Raw genomic sequence first — 24910 nt, forward strand, 5'->3', positions numbered from 1 at the left:
TTGGGCGCATGGGGTCTTAGCCACCAGAGCATCAGGGAAATCCCAGTAGCAGCATTTTTTGAAGCAATAAGACAAAATGAGCCTTCGATTTTATAAAGTCTCAGCCAATTCTGATAAAGAGTGCCTGGTCACATTTGCTGAGTTTTTGGCAACTCGGCAGCATGTCAAAAAATTGGGCCCAATCGCACATACAGGCTCATTCTATGATTTCCAGGACACAACAGTAAACATCAGTTCATGTTCAGCAGGCCAGAAGAGAACAGCCATTGTATGATTATCTACTGTTTCACAGTGAACCACCCAGAACTTAGTGGCTGCAAACAGCCACCCATTATCTCTCATCAGGCTGTGGGTCGGGGAACTGACTGGGGCCAGATGTGTGGTCGATCTCCAGTGGGGACAGTCCTGCATCTACAGTCAGCTGGTGGGTCAGCTGAGCTTGGCCGCTCAAGGGTAGCCATGGTTCACGATGGACAAGCTGGCTGTTGGCAGGGGTGATGATGGGAGTCTTGTCCTCCAGCAGGCTGGCCTGGGCTTGTTCACAGGGGAGTGGCCAGAGAGTAAAGCTCTCAAGGCCCTGTGAAGCTTGTCACTTTGCCTCTTTCTGTCGGCCAAGCCAAGTCACAAGGCCAGCCCAGAAGCTGCAGAAATACGCTGTGCCTCTTAACGGGAAATGTCGCAATGTAGTGTGGCAAACGGGGCAGTTACAGGCCAGGGCAGGAGAATCATGGCCTCCTACAATCTACTCCACCATGAACTACAGCACCCCAGGCCTCCCTGTCCTCCACTGTCTCCTGGAGTTTGCTCAAACTCACGTCCATTGAGTCTGTGATGCCACCTGACCATCTCATCCTCTGTCGCCCACTTCATTGGATAGAACTGAACATCTTCCTGCTAAAAACTCTTTAAAACATCTATTTCAAGCCAAGGGCCAAAGTCACACTGAATAGTGATGTGTCACAAGTGGTCTCATCAAAGTCAGGGACAAGTCAAGGATGCTGTGATCACCTCTGTGAATTATCAATGCTCTGCAAGTTCTAGAATGTGCTATCAGGCAAGAAAAGTCAATAATAATTGTGGTTACTGAAAAAGGGAAATAAAATAGCCACTGATTAAAGATGATATGATGGCCTACCTGGAAAACCAAAAAGTATCAGCTGAAACCTGGTGATAATAGAAGAGCTCTGTCAGGGAGTCAGATGCTAACAACTCTCCAGAGTTACTGTTGGCAAAAGAATCATGTAACTGCTGGAAACTGCAGTGGAGAAAGGATGCAATCCAAAAGAGCAAGGTGGTGGGGGAATAGAAATACCCTGTGATTAAACTTAAGAGGAATAAAATACCAATCTGCACAAAAATGTAAAGATCTACTGAGGAGCCAAGGATGGAAGGAAGGGGTTGGGGGAGGGAGGAAGGAAGTTTGTATAGATGGGTGGATGGATGGATGGATTAATGAGTGGATGGGTGGATGGGTGGATGGGTGGATGGATGGATGGGTGCTTGGATAGATGCGTGGACAGATGGGCGGTTGGATAGATGGATGGATTGATAGATGGAGGATGGATGGATGGGTGGATAAATGGATTAGTGAGTAGATAGATGGATGGACAGATGACTGGCTGACTGGGTGGACAGGTGGATGGATGGATGGGTGGATGGATGGATGGATGGATTTATTAGTGAGTGGACGGATGGATGAACAGATGGCTGGCTGGCTGGATGGGTGGGTGGATGAAGAGAGGATGGAATGAATAAAGCAGATGTTTACACTCCAATCCTAGAAACATATTCTACGAAACTGAGTAGGAGCTGGGCAATGATTGTTTTCTCCAGAACAGTGGCAAGTGTTTGGAAACAGCCTAAGTGCTCATCAGTGAGGGGTGAGGTACAATCTGTGGACACCCCACAAGGAAGAGACCTCCCCTCCTTCCTGCCACCTTCCCCATCCCCAGGAGTTCATCAGGGGTTCTGCCGATGTCCCGCCCCCAAGCCCATCCTCATGGTCGGAGGGGGGATGCTGCTTGAGTTCACCACCCGTTAAACTCAATTCATAAGACGCTCCCTTTACTGAGATACTTTAATAAAACCTCCGGGGAACCCTCAGCACCTTCATTTCTAAAAAGTTGGCTCTAGTGAACCCTCTGGGGCACAGAGAGCAGAGCAGATACGCTGAGAACAAGTGCATCAGTGCGGGGTGAGTTATCCACCCTCACGCTCACCCTTAGAAACAAGGAAGACAAACGGACGAGAAAGCCTTCACGCTTTTTGTGTAAAATAACCATGAGCCTGAGTCAGGCTCCACCTGCTCCTCAGGGCAGGTACATCTGGGAGGTCACGTCTCCTCACCAGGGTTCCTCTCCAGAGTGGACACACCGAGTGTGGGGACTGAGCTGTGTCCTGAGTCTGCACTCGAGAAATGAGGAGCTGGCCGGCCCTGATCTCCTGGCAAAAACCACATTTCCACCAGATTCGTTTTAATTTTTCCAACTTGGAGGACCCTCTTACAGGACTTTCAAGGCCTTCCCACGTGGAGGAAACTTGGATGAGCACTATACGACTTGGTGGGACCTGGCGGATGTTCGGACTCTTAAAACCCTGAGAGCTCAGGGTCTACAGCTCCCGAAAAGGGAACTGCCCAAGAGGACAGGCCGGACAAGGCAAATGAGGGAAAAACAATGCAGCCTGGGGGCTAAGCCTTTTCTCTTTCACTTTCTTGACATTTATATTTACATTTCTTTTAATACATTTTCAAAAACTTCCTTTTTTTTTTTTTTTTACAATTTTCACATTTTCAAAAGTCCCTTTTTTATGTTTTCAAAAACTCCCATTTCTCTATTCACAATGCCACTGCAGCCCTTCTGTTACAAAAATAATCAGTCTGAAGTATTCAATCATCTATCTTTTAACAACACTACTGCTGCAAATGAAAAGCTGTCATGGTTTTGAATGCTAGAACTTTAAGCTGGAACAGTGGCTGTGTGTATAGAGATCCCTGGAAGCGACACAAACCGGGCGCGAACTCTCCCTAGGGAAGGAGGGAGGCATACCGTTCTGGACGGGGCGGAGCGGCCGGTCAGGGACATGCTCTCCTGGATCGCCAGCCGCAGCTTCAGCTGGTGCAGCGGGTTGCTGATGCCGATCTCACCCTGGATCTCTGTGTCCAACAGGGCGACAGGGTGGACATGATGGCACCGCTCCTCACGTTGGCTGGCAAGCAGCCACCTACCAGGCCGGGATCCCGACCCAGCGCTGGGGACAGGAGACAGGAGGCAGGAGGTTATGCGTGGCTGTGGAGGGACTGACACACCCAGGCCAGGACGGGGGTGCGGGTGCGGGTGGGGGTGGGGCGCCTACACACCTCCAGCCAGACCACAACAGTTGGCCCGTCCCACTGTGCCAAGGCACGCCTTGTCTCCCGGGTTCCTCCAGCAACTCATGCCTGCAAGTAACGAAACATTCAAAATTCAAGAATCACTACTACACACGGGTATAAAACAAGTTAACCTAAGTATTTATTTTCTTTATAAATTTGAAAAGTGAAAGAGTATGTATCTCACCATTTTCCTTTAATCTTCTAAACCATCTACTTCATGAGAGTTCAGACATATGACAAAGAACCCCTGAGTCATGAAATGCTGACTGAGTCCCCGCAATTCCTTACAGAATCACCTCCTTCCCGATGAAAGAATTATTGCCAGCCTTAAAGGATTCAGAAGTCTGCACATCCAAGGGAGGAGGGTAGTCAAGGAAAAACATCCACTCTTCCCTTTCTAAACAGTGAGGACAGATACGTAGAAGAGGAAACCACACCGAGATCTGAGCAGAGGCATCTGTCCCTGAGAGAGCTTCAGGAATGCACACCATTTCACCACAGACGCACAAAGAGCAACACAGACTTTCAACACAGAACGCTATAACACAGCAAGCAAGGAGAGGGCTGGATGGGGGCTGTTTTTCTCCTGCACTGCTGTTCAGCTAACTAGCTCTGTGCTAAATTAAGATACTGGTTATTCTTTTTTGACTAGGCCACTGTGTGGCTTGCAGGACCCTAGTTCTCCAACCAGGAATCAAACCCCAGGCCTCCTGCAGTGGAAGTGCAGAGTTCTAGCTACTCGACTGCTAGGGAATTCCCTGAAGATACACAGTGGCTTTTCAATACACTCAAATAGCATCAGACTTTACTTCAGACTGTGAAGTCTATGTATGGTTAAAGCTCGAAATGCTTCACATCAAATGTCAAGTAACTGTTCCTTTACTTCAACCTTAGGTTTCCTAGAAAAGTAAATACTCTATTTTCTGGGAATAATTATACCAGAAAACACAACATGTATCTTAATAGCTCAAAAAGTGAAAGTGGAAGTGTTTTCGCTCAGTCATGTCCAACTTTTGGCAACCCCATGGACTGTAGCCTAGCAGGCTCCTCCCTCCGTGGAATTTTCCAGGCAAGAGTACTAGAGTGGGTTACCATTTCCTTCTCCAGGGGATCTTGGATCTCCCAGGGATCAAACCCAGATTTCCCACATTGCAGGCATATGCTTTACCATCTGAGCTACCAGGGAAGCCCCTTAATAGCTCAAAGAGAGTTTTGAAAAAAGGCAAACTTTTAAAATTCCCGTATCCCAGGGGAACGAGCATGTACCACATGCCTGGAGTTTGCGTCCCAACCACAACCACCATCCAGAAGCAAATGGAAGACTCGCCTGGCTTCTGCTGGGGTTTATTTCCTTCCTCGGCTACAAGATATCGCATCACTCTGCTGTCAACGGCTCACTCTCAGCTGAAACCTCTCTTTACAGAGACAGCTTCAGAGACGAGCCTGGGGGGCTGCCTGTTCTGCTGCAATGACCCTGCTCAGCCCGCCCTGCGGGGCTGCTTAGCTAGGACCGCCTCTGCCCCCTCGAGGATGAAATTGGAGTCCCCAAGTGCAATTCATTGAAACACTTGCTTAGCAGTAAACTGACGTGGCATGCTTCCTCGCCTTAAAATTAGAGTCACAGGAGAAAGACATTCGGAAATACAGTGAACTCTATGGGGAACAGATATGCCCAAGAGAAAGCCACACCATCTGTGGCTGACAACGGGCACTTTAAAGCAGGATATGAGCACCACGGTCAAGCTGTCTTTCCTAACAAGATGGCTGTGTGAGTTTCTTCCCATCAAATGCTACACACGTGGCACCACCCAGACAACAGGTGTGGCCTTGTTTTCTGAGACTGACCGTCCGCACCGCCCAGCACCTCCTACGAGGGGTCGCTGGGCTTCCCTTCACCAACACCGTGCCCTACTCCTGCAGTGCTGCTCAGCTCAGAGCCTGGAGCTGGGGACGAGCCCCACGGGGAGGCTTCAGGATGCACACAGCTCAGCAGACCTGCTGACTCGGCTTCCCCTGCGAGCTGGTGCATGACAGTGTCCACCAAGGGGAAGAGGAAAGACAGCATTTAGAGCAGGAGGTACACGATGCCCGAGGGTAGTCCCCGCACGCCCAGGACACTGCGGTGACCAACAGGGACACGGCGGCCTTGGCCTCCACTCCTCATGGAGCACGTCCAGCACCTGGTGAGCCCGCACTGCTCTCCCTGGGAGTTTCCACAGAACGTGAAAATCTGAGATTCACCAACCCTCAAAAATTCTCTGAAAGTGGATGCATTGGCTGCGTGAATTTAGCAATTAAAAGAATACCTTTGAGACAAATTGGGGCTTAATAGAAAGAAAATAGTTTTGAGAAACAAACTGATTCTCACATCTATAATGCCATAAATGTTAAACTATATTCAAGCGATATTTTTTCTGGAATACTAAAATATTTTTTCACGTTTTATAGATAAGGCATTTTCCCTGTAGTCAATGTTGTCTCTGGTTGACTGACAGAGCTGAGATTACCCACTGTGGTCAGAAAATCCTTGTACTTTGAATTGTTCTCTGGGAAGCCACCAGAGCATCCTAGAATTTGCCATGGTGTAGCAACAGAGCAAAGAAAAACCCACTTGTGCATGCCCACACACGAACACACACACACAGAGTAAGACGTCTACCTTAACGCCAGATCTAGAGAAACCTGCCTACCAGAAAACACACACACACACACACACACACACATCCCTAAACACAGGCACCGAATCCACTGGGATTCCTTTAAAATTATCCTTCCATCACTTTCAAGACAAGAGGCACAGGGCTCCTGAAACTGGCGACAAGGCGCGCAGGCTCCTCACTTGTGGGTGTCCCTCATGTCCTCGTGGCTGGCCGTGCGCAGCGCCCCATCTGCAGCCGGTCCAGCCGAAGGGACCGCAGAGAGGTGGGGCTCGAGGTTTCACTTTTGATGGTGGTCTTGTCATCTCGTACCTCTTCCCGTAAAGCTGGCAGCTGAGGGAATGAGGTAAGTGTAAAACTGGGTGACAATAGACTGTGTTGAATATGTGATCTGGAGCTCTGTGAATAGCTGAGTAGCTGTGGAGTAGCTGTCCCCATGTCGGCGTTTCTGTCATTGAATGTGCCGTTGATGCTCCAGTGTGACCGTCCCGCCCCCCCTCCGGGTGGCAGGGACCCCCACGTGGGAGCCCCCAGGCTTGCTCTCTCCAGCTCATCCACCCTCTAGAAGTTTCCCCACCCTCAGTAGGCGTGGGCGCTGCAGGTGTGTGTGTGTCCTCGTGCCCCGTGTGATATTGCATGACTAACCAGTTTGTGTTTGCACGCTTCCTCCTGTGCTCTTGGGACCAAGCAGCGTGGAGGGAACACAGAGGCTGAGCTTACTCCTGACTTACTCCTGCTGAGCTTTGCGGTGAGTACACGCCGGCCTGGTCCCGCGGGGGCACGGAGGCCACTCCCTAGGAGTGGAGGGTCAGCAGGTCTCCAGAGGTCGCGCCGGGAGAGGAGCCCTCAGCAGCAGAGAACGTGACCTTGGCGCTCGCCGGCCACCTGAGTGGTCAGAACATGGCCTGAGTCTCCCTGGCGTCCGTGCACACGGGTGTCCCTCCCACAGCAGCAGTGCTGCTGGCCATGCCCTGCGTGCACGTTCTCGGAGGGAACAGGGCCCAGAGCATCAGGGTTCACAGGGCTGCCCTGCCCTGGGCCTCTTCATCCAGAGGCCAGTGTTTAACACAGAAGCGCCCTGGCATCTGGGGGTCAGCCACCGCTGAGGAGCCACCCTTCCTTGCAGGTGCTGCTCTGGGCGGTCCTCTGGTGGGTCCAGCCCGGGAGCCCAGCCCTGCTCGAGCCACTCTGAGAGCAGGAGGCTGTCTGCTCTGTCCTGTTCACGTCTCAGCTAGAAAGCTGGATTGGGCTTTAAGGTTTTTACCAGCAGCTTTTAGCTATATGTCAGAATAAAGTCAGCCACAGAGTTCTCTCCTTGATCTGCTTGGTCCTTCACATTTCTCTGAATTCTCAAAGCAGCTGAAGCCCAGAATGGGGTGGGGCGGGGTGTCTGGAGAGGAGGGGCTCGGGCACCAGCTGCCGTCCCAGGACTGACTCGTCTATGTGTTTGTTTCCAGTTTACCCGCACTACTTCTGTAGCTGATTATACAGCGTCCAGAATACGACAAAGGCTACATTTTGAACTTGATGCAATCTTTAATCTGTCAATACTTGTTATATGGACCAGAAGTTATTTTATTACAGAGTTTTTAATTAGTGAAAAATTCATGAATACCATAGAGAAAATATTTTAAAATTTAATGTTTCTTATATTTGTGTAAACTTATGACTTCATTGATATACTTCCTTTTTCTTGTCTATCCAGGCTATGAATATCCTTTCAGATCAGTTCATGTTCTGATACCTGATTTTAGTCTTTCAAATGATTATACCCTAATACTTGTCTGTATAAATCCTATGAACAAATATAGGGCTTTTGCAAATGATGCATTTATTGTCATCATTCTTGTTTAATTTTTAAATGTTAAGCCATGAGAGAAGGGGTTTTACTGCGATTGTAAAATCATCATGACACAGTGTGCATTATCCTTCCAGAATATAACCAAGCTCTCCAACAATCACTCTGAAATGAGCGAACTTAATTTCAACCAATTGTTGTATTTTAACGACTGACCTAAACTGTACTTTGTTTCTGGGAAGAAATGCTTTTTGTCTGCAGCGTGAAGCCATTTAAAAGTACTGGGTGTTAAATGTGAGCTTCTAATGGAATTTGGGCTGAAAGGATAACTAGAAGACGACTATGAAAATCTCTCCTGTAACCCAGTCTCTGTGGACCCAGATCCCTCCTCTCCGGTGAGACTCTTCGAGGACCAGTCGCGATGCCCTGCACCCGCTGCGGAGCCATCGAGCTGGACAGTGAGGGCACCACATCCCCGACAGACAGACAGCATAGTGCAGCTCTGACAAAGGCCTTATTTTTCTGATGTAAATCATCTTTTTACATCTGTTTGTAAACATGGTTAAAGAATGGACCTAGGCATACATTCTTAGATTTTGATGACATAGCCATTTTGGATAGTGTAAGTAGCAAATGTAACTTTTACTTTTTCAGCAGCACATTAAAGCAGCCAGCAAGAGATGCATTCAGTTCATGGTGCCTTTATGCAGCTGATATCTCAGCAGACACAGACGGCATGTCTCTTTACATGTGTGTTCTGCCTTTCCTTGTACAATTCATTGTTAACATTCTAATTTTCTATCTTTTGTGAACTTCCTGAATATGTGACAAAGTATGTACAGTCTACTTTTGAACTATTTGTTATCACAGTATTATTTATTGCTTTCTTTCAATAAAGTACTGAAGCAAAATTTCCCACTGCCAATAAAGAGTGCCGAGGGTAAGCTGTATTCTCAATGAGAACAGACCAGAGCTGGTAATGGGAGCCCGTGTCATCACACAGACATTCTGTGAAGAGAAACAGGTGGATACAATGGAAAGGCTAGAAGGCGGAAGTATAGGTGTCCCCAGAGGACAACCAACCTGGTATTCATGTCCTTGGATCCGGAGACAAGGGACTCCATCACTTCAGCACCTGCGGGGACAGGGCCCCTCTGCTGCTGAGGCGTGGGCAGCGGGCCGAGGGTGGGAACAAAGTGCAGGTGTCGAGGCTCACCGTGGATCCCAGGGTGGGGTGGCCGAGGGCAACCCTGACGTGGACCCGAATGATGCACTAGGGAGTGTACGTGTGCACACTTGTGTGTGGGAGCTTTTCATGTTATTTTGGTCACCAGTCTTTGTTATTCATATATCCATAGAAACAAGAATGTAGCAGGGGGAGGTGCGAGGGAGATTCAAGAGGGAGGGGACACACGTACACCTATGGCCAATTCATGTTGCTGTACGGCAGAAATCAAACCGATATTGCACAGCAATTATGCTTCAGAAAAAAAGAACATAGCAAGGTGGTCAGGAAAGTATGAAAAAAAGATTTCTCATAGAGATTTATAATCACAACTCTGTGTACATCTGGGAGGAGGCTGCCCACCACCATCAGACCTTCCCACCAGCATCAGACGTTTAACCCCCAGCATCAGGCCTTAGTCCAGCATCAGGCCCTCCCCCAGCAACAGGCCCTCCCCCAGCAACAGGCCCTCCCCCAGCAACAGGCCCTCCCCCAGCATCAGGCCCTCCCCCAGCATCAGGCCCTCCCCCAGCATCAGACCCTGGTCCAGCATCAGATGTTCCTGCCCCAGCATCAGGCCCTCCCCCAGCATCAGGCCCTCCCCCAGCATCAGGCGTGGCAGCCCCACTTGTCTGACGCTCCTGAGCACACTTAGGCAGCCCCAGAGCAGCAGGACAATAGCTCTTGCAGGATGTGCATCTTTAGGAATCACCTGCGGAGCAGCAGCAGCTGGGGTCTGTTTCAGGCCAAGGAGAGGCAAAGAAGAGGCACTTGTGCCAGAGGCAGCGGTGGGTGTGGGCACGTTCCCCAGCTCTGCTTCCTCCCCGAGGGGGCTTTGCTCTCCTGCTCTTCTCACATGCTCACTCCAGGGCCCCAGGGCTGTGTCCTTCCAGATTCACGGTCTCCTTGATATCTCAAGCCCAAGTCCTGAGTTGCGTCCCAGTCCGGCGTGGCAGAGGGCTGGGAACATCCAAGCTCAAGAGCTGAAAGGATCCCAGGGGGACAGCCGGGCCCCAGCAGGTGGCAGAGCAGGCGATGAGTGTGGCCGCCAACAGAGAGCCCCACAGCAGCACTGGAAGGAGAGCAGGGATGCCTTAGCTCACTGGGGACATTGCCTGGCCTCAGAACTCAGATGTCACCCCAGCAGCTCTGGGGACACAGGAAGCCGGTGAGTGACACCACGCCACTCGGGCCGTGTGGGTGGGCACTGTTGACCATGGCCTCGGTTTTCATTCCCATTCCGACTGTCCCTCCAAGGGCTGGCGGGCTCCTCCTCCGAATGGCACAGATATTTTCTTTGTGGGTGAACACATCCCGGCTTGTTTCTGTCGGCACTGTTGCTGCTCTTCGTGTGTTTTCCTCTTCTCATCCTGTGCTTGCTGCTCTTCCAGTTTAACTTAGGAGCAGCCCCCTGATTTTCTGCATTTCCTAGTTGTCAGCGTTCCCTGGGGCTTTCCAGGTGCCGCTAGCGGTAAACATCCTGCCTTCCACTGCAAGAGATAACGAGAGATGTGGGGTCGATCCCTGGGTTGAGAAGATGCCCTGGAGAAGGGCATGGCAACCCACTCCAGTATTCTTGCCTGGAGAATCCCACGGACAGAGGAGCTACTGGGCTACAGTCCCTGGGGTCACAAAGAGTCAGACATGACTGAAGCAGTTTAGCACAAACTCAGGTTTTAGTTCAGTCACTCAGTTGTGTCCAACTCTTTGCCACTCCGTGGACTGCAGCACTCCAGGCTTTGCTGTAATTCACTCTCCTGGAGTTTGCTCAAACTCATGTCCATCGAATCAGTGATGCCATAGAACCATCTCATTCCTGCTGCATCCACCAGAGAGGTGGCTGGGGCTCGGCAAAGTGCATGGTCCCACTGCGTGGATGTGAACCTGCCCTCACCACTGCCTCACCGCGTGACCATCACTGTCTCCTCCCCTGTAAATCGGGAGGTGGCAGCACCTGCTTGGTAAGGGGCACACACAGCGTCTGGTATACAATCAATGCACCATCCAGCTCAGTGTTGTATTCACTAACAAGAGGGATAGCACTGAACAATCTGCTCCTTTTTCTCTCTTCTCCCTTCACTGTGCTCCAGACCACATCTGTTTTACTCACCCTGTAAATCCCACACCCAGCAAAAGGAAGACACTCAACAAATATCTGGCTGAAGAGGCAGGAACATACCCTGTCCTTAAGGAGATGAAGCCGAGCGAGACGGGGGCCTGATGATAACACTGTGTGATGAGGAGACCCCAGGAGGACCTGCGTGGCTGTGGGCTGGGCGGGGGGCATGGGCAGAACCCCTCATGAGCTCCTGGGGATGGGGAAAGTGGCAGGAAGGAGGGGATGCTGTTCCTTGTGGGGTGCCCACAGATTGTACCTCACTCCTCTCTGATGAGCACTTAGGCCATTTCCAAACACTTGTCACTGTTCTGGAGGAAACAGTCATCGCCCGGCTCCTACTCAACCCGTTTCGTAGAATACGTTTCTCATCGGAGTAAGCATCTGCTTTACTCATTCCATGCTCCGTTCACCCACCCAGCCAGCCAACCATCTGTTCATCCACCCATCCACCCATCCACTCATCAACTGATCTGATCATCTCGGACCCTAGAGAAGACAGACGCCTCCTCCGCTCCTCCCAGGAGGACACCCAGCGTGAGTGACAGGAGCCTCGTGGGGACAGTGGGGGAGACACAGAAGGGACATACACGCAGACCCTCCTCCCTCTGAACGGTGAAGCACCCACCTGGTCCTAACGCCTCCTTGCTGGTGTGTCCAGGCCGGCCCTTTTCCTTCTTGCCAAACCAATGACCGATGGAGGACTTGATGACCTTCTCCTTTGGGGCTTTCTGCAGCGAGTCCTGGCTGCTGTTGCTGTTGCTGGGGTTGCCCCCGAGACCGTCCTGAGAGCCTGTCGTGCTTCGGGGAGAGAAAATGACCTTTAACTGGCACCCTTGTGCAAACACACACCCCTCCATAAGACCTACTGATAGAACCGGACACCTAGCAACACCCACGCCTCAACCTCGCAGCAGATAGTGGAGTCTCCTTCACCAACCACACTCCACACGAGCGATGCAGGCTTCCGGCCACAACCAATGGCCCCAGGAAGCTGAGATTCTCTGACTGGAGCCCTCCCCCAAGGAGGGAGGTCTTCACTCCAGACGAGCTGGTGCAGAGGGCGCCCCGACCCTCCCTCAGGGTCGCTGCTCGGCAGGTGACAACGCTCCCAGAGAAGGCGAGCTCCCCAGTTCTGGGCAGTTCCCCCCGCCTCCTGCAGGGTGACCGTCCTCGGCCGTGGCAGGAGAGCGACGGTCACTGTGCAGGGCTGCTGGGCAGGTGACCACATGTGCCCTCCATCAAGTGCTGCCTGGCTCACGACGGGAGCTCAGCAGGTTGGGCTCTGAATGAGGACAGTGTCAGTCACAGGAGGGGACAGACAGTCTCCTGAGAGGAGACCCCTGAGGAAAAGGGAGGGACCCTCAAGAGCAAAGCCGAGAGGCATGGAGCCGTAACCATCAGGAACGCGCCCCAGGCCTGGCAGACCTCTAGCTAGAGCAGGAAGAGACCTCCCACAGGAGTCAACACGTAGAGACAGATGTTTTCTAAAATCACTGAGGTCACTGAGCTCTTCTACCCCGGCACCTGAAGTTCACCACTAAACACAGGCACCGAATCCAGTGGGATTCCTTTACAACCATCCTTGCAACTCTTTCAAGACAAGAGCCACAGGGCTCCTGAAACTGACGACGAGGCGAGCAGGCCCCTTACTTGCGGGCGTCCCTGATGTCCTCATCGCTGGCTGTGCGCAGTGAGCCCGTGAGCCGGTCCAGCCGAAAGGACCGCAGCGAGGCGGAGGTCGAGGTTTCACATTTGATGGTGTCATCTTCTACCTCTTCCTGTATGGCTGGCAGCTGAGGGAGTGAGGTAAGTGTAAAATTGGCTAACAATAGACTGTGTCGAAAAAGGCAATCACACAGGCTTTACATTATAACCAGAAACTTACTTGAAAATATATCAGCTATGCTATCCGCCAAGTACAAAAAATGCCTTGTTCTAGCTTAATGCCATCTTAAAGGACTGTTTGTTCAAGAGAAGCGGGGCCGTGGAGCAGTGAGAGCACCCCACTGACTGCAGAGACCCCGGACGGGAGCCTCCCTGCAGCCGGGCTCTGCACTCCCTGAAATCCAGCGAACAGATGGCCCTGCCAGGCAGGACAGCAGAGCCACGCCAGCACCGAGAACCCTGCATGGCATGAACTGCCCTGATGAAAGGACTGTGCTCATCGCCAGATGCTGCTCAGAAGCACCACTAGCAAGAGTAAGAAACCTCTCAGCAAAGCCGTCCAGACCTTTCGATTTGAAGGAGGAAAGGAAACAGCTTGTACCACCACCCGAGATCATCTGTAGTGATGATGCAGGTTACTGAGCCCAGGACAACAAGTGAAACACAGAAAAGGTACCTAAGCCCTCCATGCGAACACCATGTGTCTGGCTTGTATTTCTCAGTCACATACAGACCGGGGGCTACACACTGAAGTGCTTACACCCAGTTTGAGTGTCATTTGCTCCCTGGGGTTTACATAAAGCTCTCCTAGGTCTTCACTAAGAAATAATCTTGTATCAACCTAGAGGGGTGGGATAGGGAGGGAGATGGGAGGGAGGTTCGAAAGGGAAGGGATGTATGTGTACCTATGGATGGTTCATGTTGAGGTTTGACAGAAAAGAACAAAATTCTGTAAAGCAATTATCCTTCCATTAAAAAGTAAACTAATTAAAAAAAAGAAAAAGATGATCTCGCCTGGACTCCCAGCTCTTCCGCTAGTCCTGGGTCTGAAGCTAGGAAAGACACTGGTGGCAACAGCGTGGGGAACAGATGAACCCCTCGGGGTCCAGACAGGTCTCACGTATACATTTGGGTGTGTGGTTAAGCAGGGGAGGTTTGAGGAAACATGCATGGCAAGTATTTTTATAAACAATGAGTGCGTTGTTTTAACCAACTAACCAGTCCTTTTTTAATGGGATTCTGTAAAGAATACTGGTCCCGTGCAGCCCCACAGGAGCTTGGTGACAACAAAGTGACTTAGTGCAAAATACAGCTGGACTCATTTAACAGCAGCTGGATAAACTGGGCACCCTCCCCTGACCTCTACCAAGAAACCTCAGACAACAGAAGGCTACAAAGGCTAGAAATTATCCACATGGAACTGAACAGGGATCAATCTCAAATTCAAGTTAAAATAAGCACTTCTAAAAATCAGAAAACAACAAAGAACAGAGCAGGGAAGTGACACACCTGGGTTGACTATGGACTCAGTGGAGACAAACACCTGCCTTAGAGTCAGGGACCACGGCCAGCCCCTTCCCCCGGGCCTCCTCCTAAGGAAGGCTCTGGGTCCGCAGCCTGGCCGCCCTCCCCCAGGGTGGGAGCCGCCCCACTGCTGCCCACGTGACTAGGATGGGCAGTGCCGTGTCCTCACTTACCAGGAGGGCAAAGCAGGCCACAGAGCGGGCGAGCGGCACACCCAGGGCACCAACCCCGGGGTGATGACGCTGCTCTGCTGTGCCCAGCAGAAGGGCTCCCGGGCACTGAGCTGCCTGAACTGGAGCACGGCTGCCCGAGTCCTGCAGGAAGGCCCCAGGAGTGCTCCATCAGCGGGCTGGGAGTGGGAGAGGGACAAGGAAGGCCAGCCCTCGGGGCACTGGACTCCAACAACAGGGGCTCAACCAAGTGACCAAACGGGAGAGGCAGCGAGCTCCCTCCTGATGCTCCCTCCATCAGGGATGCCGTGATGGACACGAGAGCCTCTGGAGCAAAGCGGGCTGGACGGCACCACAGGAAGTGTCCAGGCTCTGATCAGACCAGTCCGAACCACACTGCTGGGTGTGGGAGCCTGGGCACGGTGCTCGGCCTCTCTAAGCCTCAGTGTCCCTGTCTGCTGAATGGGGATAACAGCAGCCTGGACCTCACCTGGCGTCTGCGGGATTAGATGACAGACTCGGAAAGCACTCGACAAGGTGCCTGGCGCACAGAGTCTCCTGCACACTGCTACCCACCGTCATTAAATCGCCTTCCCCCAAATCTAACTTCTATGGCTCTGATTCAGTCATTTGTTTAAAAAAATACTCTAAGCGGAAATTCCACGGTGGTCCAGATGTTAGGACTTGCCACTTTCACTGCCAGGACACTGGTATGATCCCTGGTTGCGGAACTAAGATCCTATAAGCTGTGCAGCATGGCCAAAAATATAAGTAAAGACAAATTTTAAAATAATAAATACTACTATGTCTATTATAAATAAGCATGAGATGATTAGAAGGCAAACACGTGGGAGATGGGCAAACTGTTACAATTGTCCCATCAAATGACCTATTTCCAACAGAACCATCAGCATACTTTAAGTGGTGGGTGAGTTTCATTACTTCCATTAAAATGTCAATTATTCACCAGTACACAACCACACAGGGTTCATTCGTGTAAAATGATAAGGACTCTCTAATACTGCACAGAGAAACAGAGGCATGCTAAATTACTAAATAGTTTACCTTTTGACAATGCTTCCTTAAATCACTAGGCTGATAGATGCATGCAAAGAAATGAAGAGAAACCAGATTTCTTGCGACTTTGAAGCTAAAAATTCAAGAATCAGTACAGACAAACACAGTATAGCAAAAATGATGGCAAACTTACAAGTGAGATGAAGACTTAGAGAACATGTAACTGGAAACAGAACATTTCTTTTGACCACAGAAATTAAATAAGCTATTCAAGTTTTACTAGAGAAACACTATAAATTATTACTCAGGAAGATACAATTCTATTACAACATCATGATTTATTAAAGCACAGCATTCTGTACAATAAAGGCCCTTAACAGTTGTCTATTCTCAGCCAAACTTCTCTATAAGTTAGTTTCTCTTCATAAAAAACATGTTATACTTTAAAATAGTAATTTAACTGATGAGGAAGTTACCATTAATACCTATTTGAACACTGAACAAATCGAACCACCTATTGGACATTAACATAAAATGCTTACCTAGAATTTGATTTAAAAGTTCTCAAAATAAATGTATTAAAGCACGTTCCCTGTGAAAATATGTAAGAAAGCAAGCTAGCATAATAGCAGGTGCAGTCTTTCCATTTTATTAACCATAGAAGATGCTTTTTAAAGAGTCTAGTAGAGACATTCACTGTGCAAAAGCTGATGAGATTTATAGTCTTAAAAACAAGCACCGACACAGAAAGGATATTGTGTCAAAAGTCCATTAATTCTACACTTAAGATCATTTCTTTAGGTAAGGATAATCTCATTTATGAATGACACATGATATGCGGTTGAGGATCCATCTACATTATGCTTGTAACTGCATAGTGACATGCTAATTCAAACTTACTGCTATGGGGAAAAACACCATTTGATGAGACATGAAGACAAAGCACAAACCCGACTAAGGGGACGCCTGCTGTGGACCACAGCACTGCTATGACCAGAGCAGGTGGGAGGACGGGGAAGGGGAGATGGATGGGTCAACTGCAGCCTCGGGGGCGAGGCGGGGCAGTGGTGGGAAGCTGGGGTCTGGACTGACAACCACTGAGCAGACAACAGGATGAGCCAGGAAATCACAACCAATGATGAAAGCAGACACACCATCAGAGAACTCCAACAGCAGGACAGAATATACAGAACTGTTCTTTTACAAACACTCGGAAAGAAATCAATCGTGAAACTACAGAGAAATCGTCAAAGAATTTTAAATATCAACTAATTAGCCAACGATGCAAATTATAAAAACAGTGTCTCCAAAGACCACAAAATGGACTAGTTACCACTTCACATGCCGCTAAATGATTCACAGTTAACTTAATGATATGCCGACTAACAATGCAGCTAACATGAAACGGGTGGTAACCAAAAAAAAAGTGAAAATACAAGTGCAGTTGTAAACACGAGTTCATGGGGTAAACAGCAATGCACTCGCAAAACCTAAGCTAAACATGGAAGAAAGCTGGAACATGTGCTTTAGAGCCGCACACTCTGTCACCAAAAGCCCTAGGTCGTCATCCCGTTTTCAGACTCGGAAGAGTGAGGAAGCCAGACTTCTTCACTAGGGCCCTGGGGCACCGGGCTTTGAACCTGGTTTCACACGCAGAGCTGGCCTGAGGGCACGGCCAGGCGCATCAGTGAGCAGACCAGTTGAGATTCCTAAGCCAGGGGTCCAAATATCAAGACTAATTTGTCGCTGTGTGATTGTGGAATGATTTCGCTCAGTCGCGTCCGACTCTTTGTGGCCCCATGGACAGTGGCCTACCAGGCTTCGCGGTCCATGGGATTTTCCAGGCAAGAATACTGGAGTGGGCTGCCATTTCTTTCTCCAGAGGATCTTCCCAACCCAGGGATCGAACCCGGGTCTCCTGCATTGCACACAGACGCTTTACCGTCTGAGGCACCAGGGAAGCCCGATTCAAGACTAGGCAGTTTTAAAAATCTTAGACCTCTGAGCGTAGCAAACGTACCTGATTTTCTTCTGGGTAAAAAGAGAAAAAACAAACAAACAAAAGAAAACCAGTGTGCTCGGGGAGGGACGCGGCAGGGAGGAGGCAGACACATACCAGCGTCGTGAAGCCCAGCTTGTCTTCTTCTGGCTCAGGGCTGGGCTGCCTCCTTTTGGGCATGGAGCGCCCTCCGCTGGGCGGGAAGGAGTCGGCATACCAGGAGGCGAGATCCAGGTTGAGGGAGTTGGAGCATTTAAAGCGCCGAAGGTTGCTGAAGCTCCCACTGCCCACCCTGCTCTCAATCCCCTCCGCCCGCTGATTCGTGTTCTCTTTGTCTTTTGGGATGAACCTAAAACAGAATAAAATCATCACCTGCCTTTGTCAGCAGAGGAACATGTCTGGACAGCAAATTTGGGCTTGCATTCTGTGTCACCATTAGCAAATTCCAGGAAGAGGTGCTCAATTAACATCTCAGCAAAAAGGTTCAGCTTTCCCTCTTTGGAATATTCTCAAACTTACAATAACTTATCATTGAGTCTTACAAAGTGTCCCCTCATCATTCACGTTTGATTTTATTTACTCTAACATTCTGATGGGGCCTGTGTGGTGACTCTCCCTGTGAGGAGATACCTGAAGCTGACCACCTTTACCTTCCCTGCTCTCAGGGCAGAGATGCACGTCAGTGCCTCAGATCTTTTCCACTGGGAATCCGGAACTCCGTATAACCAAAACAGCGATTCACGAGCAAGCTGGAGTTTCTAAACACGTCTCCAGACCAGATGAAGTGCTGAGTTGAACTTTTCATTTTGTTTTAAGCTTGTGTATGTGCAAACGCATCACTTGATGAAATTCTCCACCAGCTTTGTGTGAGTTTCTGGATTCAGGTCAATGTGCTGCATTAACCTAGAATTCACAGTTACTGCTCTTCTCCCCTAATGTGTCATGGATGATTTTATATACAGATTACATGCATGATTATGCAAGTAAAATGATTTTCCCATTAAAATACAAGATCCTTACAGGTAGTAAACTCTCCAGTTTCACTTCTACTTATACATCTTGAAAGTTTTTCACTGTTGACAAGTTGATGGACAGAATTTACCATTTACATCAAGTCAACTTGTTGCATAAGGAAAAATCATTTTTACCTGACAACTTGCTCTAAAAATAAAAATATTAATACAGAAGTGTTCCCAATTTCCTACGGGGATGAGGAAAGACAATCTTTCTGAGCTTGTCTGTGCTCAAACACGGCCCACAAAGCAGTCTGTCTCAGCGTCAAAAGTACAGGTGGCACCATCTGTGTTTTCTGGTTGTGCCATTCACCCCTGCCTTTTCCCCGAGCCCCCCGCACTCGACCAGCGGGAATGGGCACCTCGGCCAGGGGTGACAGGATGAGAACAATCTGAGCAGCAGCTCTGCCAGGTCCTGTGCAGGGTCACCGGCCTGCGGCCACTCTGAACGTGGACTCGGGACAGGAGGCACAGCTGTGCGGGTGTGGCACCAGGCAGGCCTCGGGGCCCCAGCCACCCGGCTGCCCCCAGACCCAGGGCCCCCTGCTCACCACGAGGCGGGCCTTTGGGTTCTATCCTGTTTTGTAAACTGTTCTAACTGCCAAGACTGGGTCTAAAGAAAACATTTTAAATATACTGATGAGATGAGAAAAACTCAAACACAGGTCCATGGATCACTGTCTTACAACAAGCCAATCTTCACAATGTATTAAGCTAAAAAGGAAAATGCAGATCTGAGTGGGAATTTGCCAAGCCCAGAACCCCAGCTTTTCTGTTCCAGGTGGCTTTTCACCAGAACGTAGAAGGCTCCGAGGGACACACGAGGGCGAACCCTCAGTGCTGGAGGGTGCACGGGCCACAGGGGACACTGCCTCGGGACCTCACCCACCTTGGGGCCCAGAGCTGAGGGGGGGACACCCCACAATGCCCCCCCACAGAGTGCTGACACCACACTGTGGACAGAATGCCCTGGCTGACTGAGCTCTATAATCAAGGGCAATCTCAGAACTGAAAATTCCTGAAGCAGACCTGAAGTCAGTTTTCTCACTATGGAACACTCAGACTTCTCTAAGCAGAAGACAGCTCCTCAGAGAAGCCGAGTCTCCGGGGAGCTGGGCTCAGGCGCACCCACCAGATCTCTTCATTGATCTTGTCCAGCTGCTCCTGAATCCTCATGGCCAGAGTCTCGGCATCGGCCTGGCCGCTGGGCGACAGCAGAGCAGGCGAGCTGAAGACGGTGACCCGGTTGCCCTCGCCGTCTGACACGCCCTCGTCCCTCTCCAACACCTGGCCCACGTTGGCCAGCATGCTGGCTTGCTTCCCGCGCTCTTGGTCCTGATCTTTCAGGGGCTGCACCTGGGGCACGAGAGGACCACATCTCGTCAGCAACATTCTGGGCACCTCAAGTCTATCAGGAACTGAACACAATTTTACATGGAAGCCCTGACTTTGGACAAATGGGCCATGCTTATGAGACACTGCCATCTCTTAAGCGAGCAGTACTGAAGAAACGGGCAGGAGGAGAATCCAGTTCCTAGATGGCCTGGTGACATTCAGGTCTCAGCGTGGACGGAAGGCAATCCTATGAGGTTATTCACAAGGGTGGGCTGATGGAGTCAGAGACAAAAACCGAAAATTGCAAATATATATCCTTGCTTCCATCAGCCAGGCTGAAGGAAAATTAGAAAAAAAAACCCTTCAGCTCCGCAGCCGCTGGGTCCACCCCACCGGTCATCACTGGTACTAGTTCGCCGAGGAGTGCCGTCCTCGCGGGTTCCCAGCCCTCCGTTTTCCAGGCTGGTCTGAACACGCACAGACAGGAGTGAGCAGGGGCAGCCAGGGGACGGGAGGGCCAGCCTCCCGTGGCTCTCCTCTCAGGGCACAGGCCCTCGGGCTGTTCTGGGGATGGCCCCGCACACCTCAAGGGCGCCTCTGTCATCTGAGACGCATGCAAGAGTGCCTGCTGGGCCCCGTGCCGCCCTCCCGCTCTCCTCACACCTCACTCCCTTCTCTCCGCAAATCTCCCCCTGCCCTACTCTCACCCAGGTCCTGCCTTGTTTTCCCAGACATGACCTCAAAGCAACGGAGGGGCAGCCTCGAGCTGCTGGCTTGCCGGCTCCCTGTCCCCCGTGGCCAGTACCTTCGCTTTCTGTCTTCATCACGACCCCTCCCCAGGGCTGGGCCACCCCTTTTCCTGGCTCCAGGACCACCTGCCATCATTCCTGCTCCGCTCCGGCGAACTAGCTGCCTATGGGTTCACCCCCATCAGCCTGATGAGCACATCCTCTCCATTCTCTCGCCTTAAAATCGCACATTTTTGAACACTTAATTCTGAGAAATTGTACTCTAAGTGTTCCATCGCAAAGAGAAACACTCAGAACAATACTAACCCTTATAAACCATAATGAATAAGAAGTCACATCTCAGGTGTAGAAAAGCTTCTGGAGGAAACATGGCCAGCCATTGACGACAACGAAGTCTATGGAGAGAAGCTGGACTTGGGGTCGGGGGTCGGGTGGTGGGGGACAGGACTCACTCTATTGCCCTCGCTCCTCCCATTGCTTTAGACTGTCTCCATGGACCTCACATTCATTCCTGGGCATCGCTCACATTCATTCCTCTACACCCCACTTCACTCCCTCACGGGGCAAAACAAGTCAAACGGCCAAGTTTCCGAGTCACTCGACTCAACCTGGCAGCTCTGTGCTGTCGGCCACGGCAGTCACTCGCCTTGTGCAGCACACTGAGGATGTGACGCAGGCCGGTGCAAAGCTCGATGTGGAAATCACACAGATTTCAAGACTCGCAGTGAAAAAAGCATGAAAAGCAGCCCGCTCATTTTTAGGAAATTTTAGATTGTGTATGTGGCTCATATTATCTTTCTGACGGACAGCACTGTCCACGTGAAAGGCTCATGCTTTGTCTCAGCTTTCGGGTGAACCCAGAAAGGACTACTTAGAATTCTGAACCACACACAACGGCCACACACTCTCAATCCACCTATAATGCAAATCACATTCAATGTTCAAAACCAGAAAACGCTATACACGTTACAGCAGTGGACTAGCCATAAGGAAAATGTAACTCCACTTCCGCGAAGCGTCTGCAGTAACTGTAACAGTGAACCCAGGTCAGTTCAGCTCTTAACACATTTCTAAAGGATTTAGAGATTTAAGGACCTTGTCGTTTTGCATTTCTTCTAAATGCTTTTTTGCATTTTCAACTTCCCATAGGAGAGAATTCTGAAAAAGATACATACAGTGCTTTCGAGTCAATTCTTAACAGACGTTGCGTGGACTGCGGGATGGCTACTCTCCTGTCTGAAAGCATAAAGCACCTCGGGATGAGGGGCGGACCTCGCGCCCAGAGCGAAGTGTCGGCACGAAGCCGGATGACAACTGTTAACACTAACTTGTACACAGAAAAACTCCTCCTTCCCCGACTGATCTTCTAGATCCAAGGAGGCCAGGTCCCTGGGGTAAGTGAAACTGCTTTATACTTGCTTTCAGCTTTTGCAGTTCAGTGGTCACTCAGGAAACTGGAGCAGGTTTCACATGTAAAATTCAAACCTGAGACAAAACTCTCCCCACCTCAGGGCCAGCCCACAGGTCAGGGTGAAGTGAGCTCTCTAGTGAGGTGTGGGTATCATCTTGGGTTTTGTGGGGGAAAAATGTGCCGCAGAACTTGTAGTGACCATGGGTCTCTCTCAGACAAGCCTTGCCCAAGCGCCGACCTCGGTGAAGGTTCTGGGCCTCGTCTTTAGGGCACTGGTGCAGCTGGGACAGGTTTTCACCGAACCTCAACCAGACTGTTGCCCACTGAGCTGCTCTGATAGAGGTTCTCAGACATTTTCCAAAGCAAATAAAAAGAGAGATGGCTGGAGTTGGAATATGAGAATGCTTGCTTTTACTTGCTTCAATCTTTTCTATCACATTATATAAAAGATCCTGAACTAAACTTATTGATTTGGCTGCATCGGGCCTTAGCTGCATCATGCGCGATTCCTTTGATGTGATTGCCGCGTGGCACGTGGAATCTTAGCTCACCAACCAGGGATCGAACCTGCGTCCCTGACCTTGCAAGGCAGGCTCCCAGCCACTGGACTGCCAGCAAAGCCCCAGAAATAAACTTCTAAGAAAGAAACGAAGGGGTGAGGGTGGACCTAGAAGAATGTTCTAGCACAGCGGCTGGTAACATCGGGGCCACTGGTGATTCCGCCTCACTGAGGCTTTCTGGAAGGGTTGCGGGCACACATCTACGTCTGTTCCTTTACACACTGCCTGTGGATGCTGTCACGCTTATTGACTAGCGTGAAATGCTGCTACTCCAACCAGCAAAGACATTCACTCTGGGGCCCTCTATGGGAGTTTCCCAACTCCTGTCCTGGAGATTCCCCCGCCCCCCCCCCCCGCCGCCACACACAGACGGTGCCGAGCCAGGCCAGGCCACATGCGCCTCTTGTAAAGGGGCCATGAAGCTGGCTCACCTTATCCTCCAGAGCAGCCATTCTCTCCTTCAGATGAAGCTGAAGCCTCTCCTCTGAAACAGACAGAAGCTTATCCACGGTATCCGATGAGTGTTCGTTGTGTTCTTCATTCATTTTTTCTCTTTGCCTTGCCTAAAACAGGAAAAACAAAAACTCATAAACTTCAAAAGCAAGCACAGTCGTTCTTTTAAAAGCACCAGGGAGCCGCGACGTGAGCGGCCTGTGCCCTGGTTCCCGAGGCGGTCCCCTCCCACGGCCACCTCTGGTGGGCTCTTGAGCATCCCCAGAGCAGACGGGCGGGTGCAGAGGGAGGCAGGGACTTCATTGGTCAAAGGTCACTCCCAACACTTCTCTTTGGCAGAGCACCTGGGGGACCTTAGTGTCACCAGCCATTTCCTGTGGAAGCGGCTCGAGGAGCAAGCAGAGTTACACTCAGAAACAAGTACACTTGAAAGGGGATCGGCTTACACACACGTCGGTGGAGGAATTTCCCAGTATATAAATAGAAGCTTGATTCTGGGTTAAGGGTGTAAAATGAATTCAATTTATAAAGCAAAAAGTGAGAAAATTCATTTTGGAAAAAAAGCCAGTGGAGATAGACTTTCACATATTTTCCTTTACATGAAACATCACTTGAATTCTTGGTAATGATTGCTCTTGTTCAGTCCCTCAGTCGTGTCTGACTCTTTGTGACCCCATGGACTATAGCACGCCAGGCTTCCCTGTCCTTCACTGTCTCCCAGAAGTTGCTCAAACTCACGTCCTTCGAGTCAGTGATGACATCCAACCATCTCGTCCTCTGTTGCACCTTCTCCTCCTGTCTTCAGTCTTTCCCAGCATCAGGGTCTTTTCCAGTGAGTCAGTTCTTCACATCAGGTGGCCAAAGTATTGAAGCTTCAGCCTCAGCATCAGTCCCTCCAATGAATAGTCAGGACTGATTTCCCTTAGGACTCATTGGTTTGATCTCCTTGCAGTCCAGTGGACTCTCAAGAGTCTTCTCCAACACCTCAGTTCAAAAGCATCCATTCTTTGGTGCTCAGCCTTCTTTACGGTCCAACTCTCACATCCAGACATGACTACTGGAAAAACCATAGCTTTAACTAAGTGTTCCTTTGATGGCAAAGTAATATCTCTGCTTTTTAATATGCTGTCTAGGTTGGTCATAGCTTTTCTTCCAATGATAATTCATATTCAGTTCAGTTCAGTTGCTCAGTCATGTTTGACTCTAGGACCCCCATGGACTGCAGCATGCCAGGCTTCCCAGCCCATCACCAACTCCCAGAACTGCCACCCAACCATCTCATCCTCTGTCATCCATTCTCTTCTTGCCTTCAATCTTTCCCAACATCAGGGTCTTTTCCAAGATGAAAATTCATATTAAAAAACTGGAAATAATTACCTCAAGCAATTTTTAATTGTAATAACAAAGTTGGAAAGTCTGTGATTTATAAAATGAGCATCAATTTCATGGTTTAAAAAGCTGTTTTAGGAACTACTGTATAAAAAAGAATGGAGAGAAAACAAAAGAATGCTAGATTTGAGATTGGCCCCGTGTTAGAAATTGCTGAGGCCAATTGATTGGTCATGGGCATTTATTATACTACTCCGTCCACTTTTGTGCATGTTTGAAATATCCCATCATAAAAAATCAAAAAACAGGTTGCTGCTGCTGCTGCTGCTAAGTCGCTTCAGTCGTGTCCGACTCTGTGCGACCCCACAGATGGCAGCCCACCAGGCTCCGCCGTCCCTGGGATTCTCCAGGCAAGAACACTGGAGTGGGTTGCCATTTCCTTCTCCAATGCATGAAAGTGAAAAGTGAAAGTGAAGTCACTCAGCAGTGTCCCACTCTTCACGACCCCATGGA

At 50.0% G+C, this 24910-nt stretch overlaps 1 protein-coding gene across 1 annotated transcript in view; it reads right to left on the bottom strand.

Annotated features, from left to right (window-relative positions):
* Positions 1-331: 331 nt before the first annotated feature.
* The window catches only part of LOC138094939 (liprin-alpha-1-like), a 34757-nt gene continuing 10178 nt past the window's right edge, over positions 332-24910 (bottom strand). Inside the window, exons 11-17 of the mRNA XM_068990948.1 lie at positions 23047-23178; positions 19693-19916; positions 17665-17896; positions 12823-12965; positions 11798-11970; positions 3048-3154; positions 332-529 (exon numbers count right to left, since the gene is read on the bottom strand). Of these exons, the coding sequence (XP_068847049.1) occupies positions 332-529; positions 3048-3154; positions 11798-11970; positions 12823-12965; positions 17665-17896; positions 19693-19916; positions 23047-23178 (1209 nt within the window). The remainder of the gene's footprint in view (positions 530-3047; positions 3155-11797; positions 11971-12822; positions 12966-17664; positions 17897-19692; positions 19917-23046; positions 23179-24910) is intronic.

Source organism: Capricornis sumatraensis, chromosome 19, assembly GCF_032405125.1.
Source record: "Capricornis sumatraensis isolate serow.1 chromosome 19, serow.2, whole genome shotgun sequence".
Lineage (NCBI taxonomy): Eukaryota > Metazoa > Chordata > Mammalia > Artiodactyla > Bovidae > Capricornis > Capricornis sumatraensis.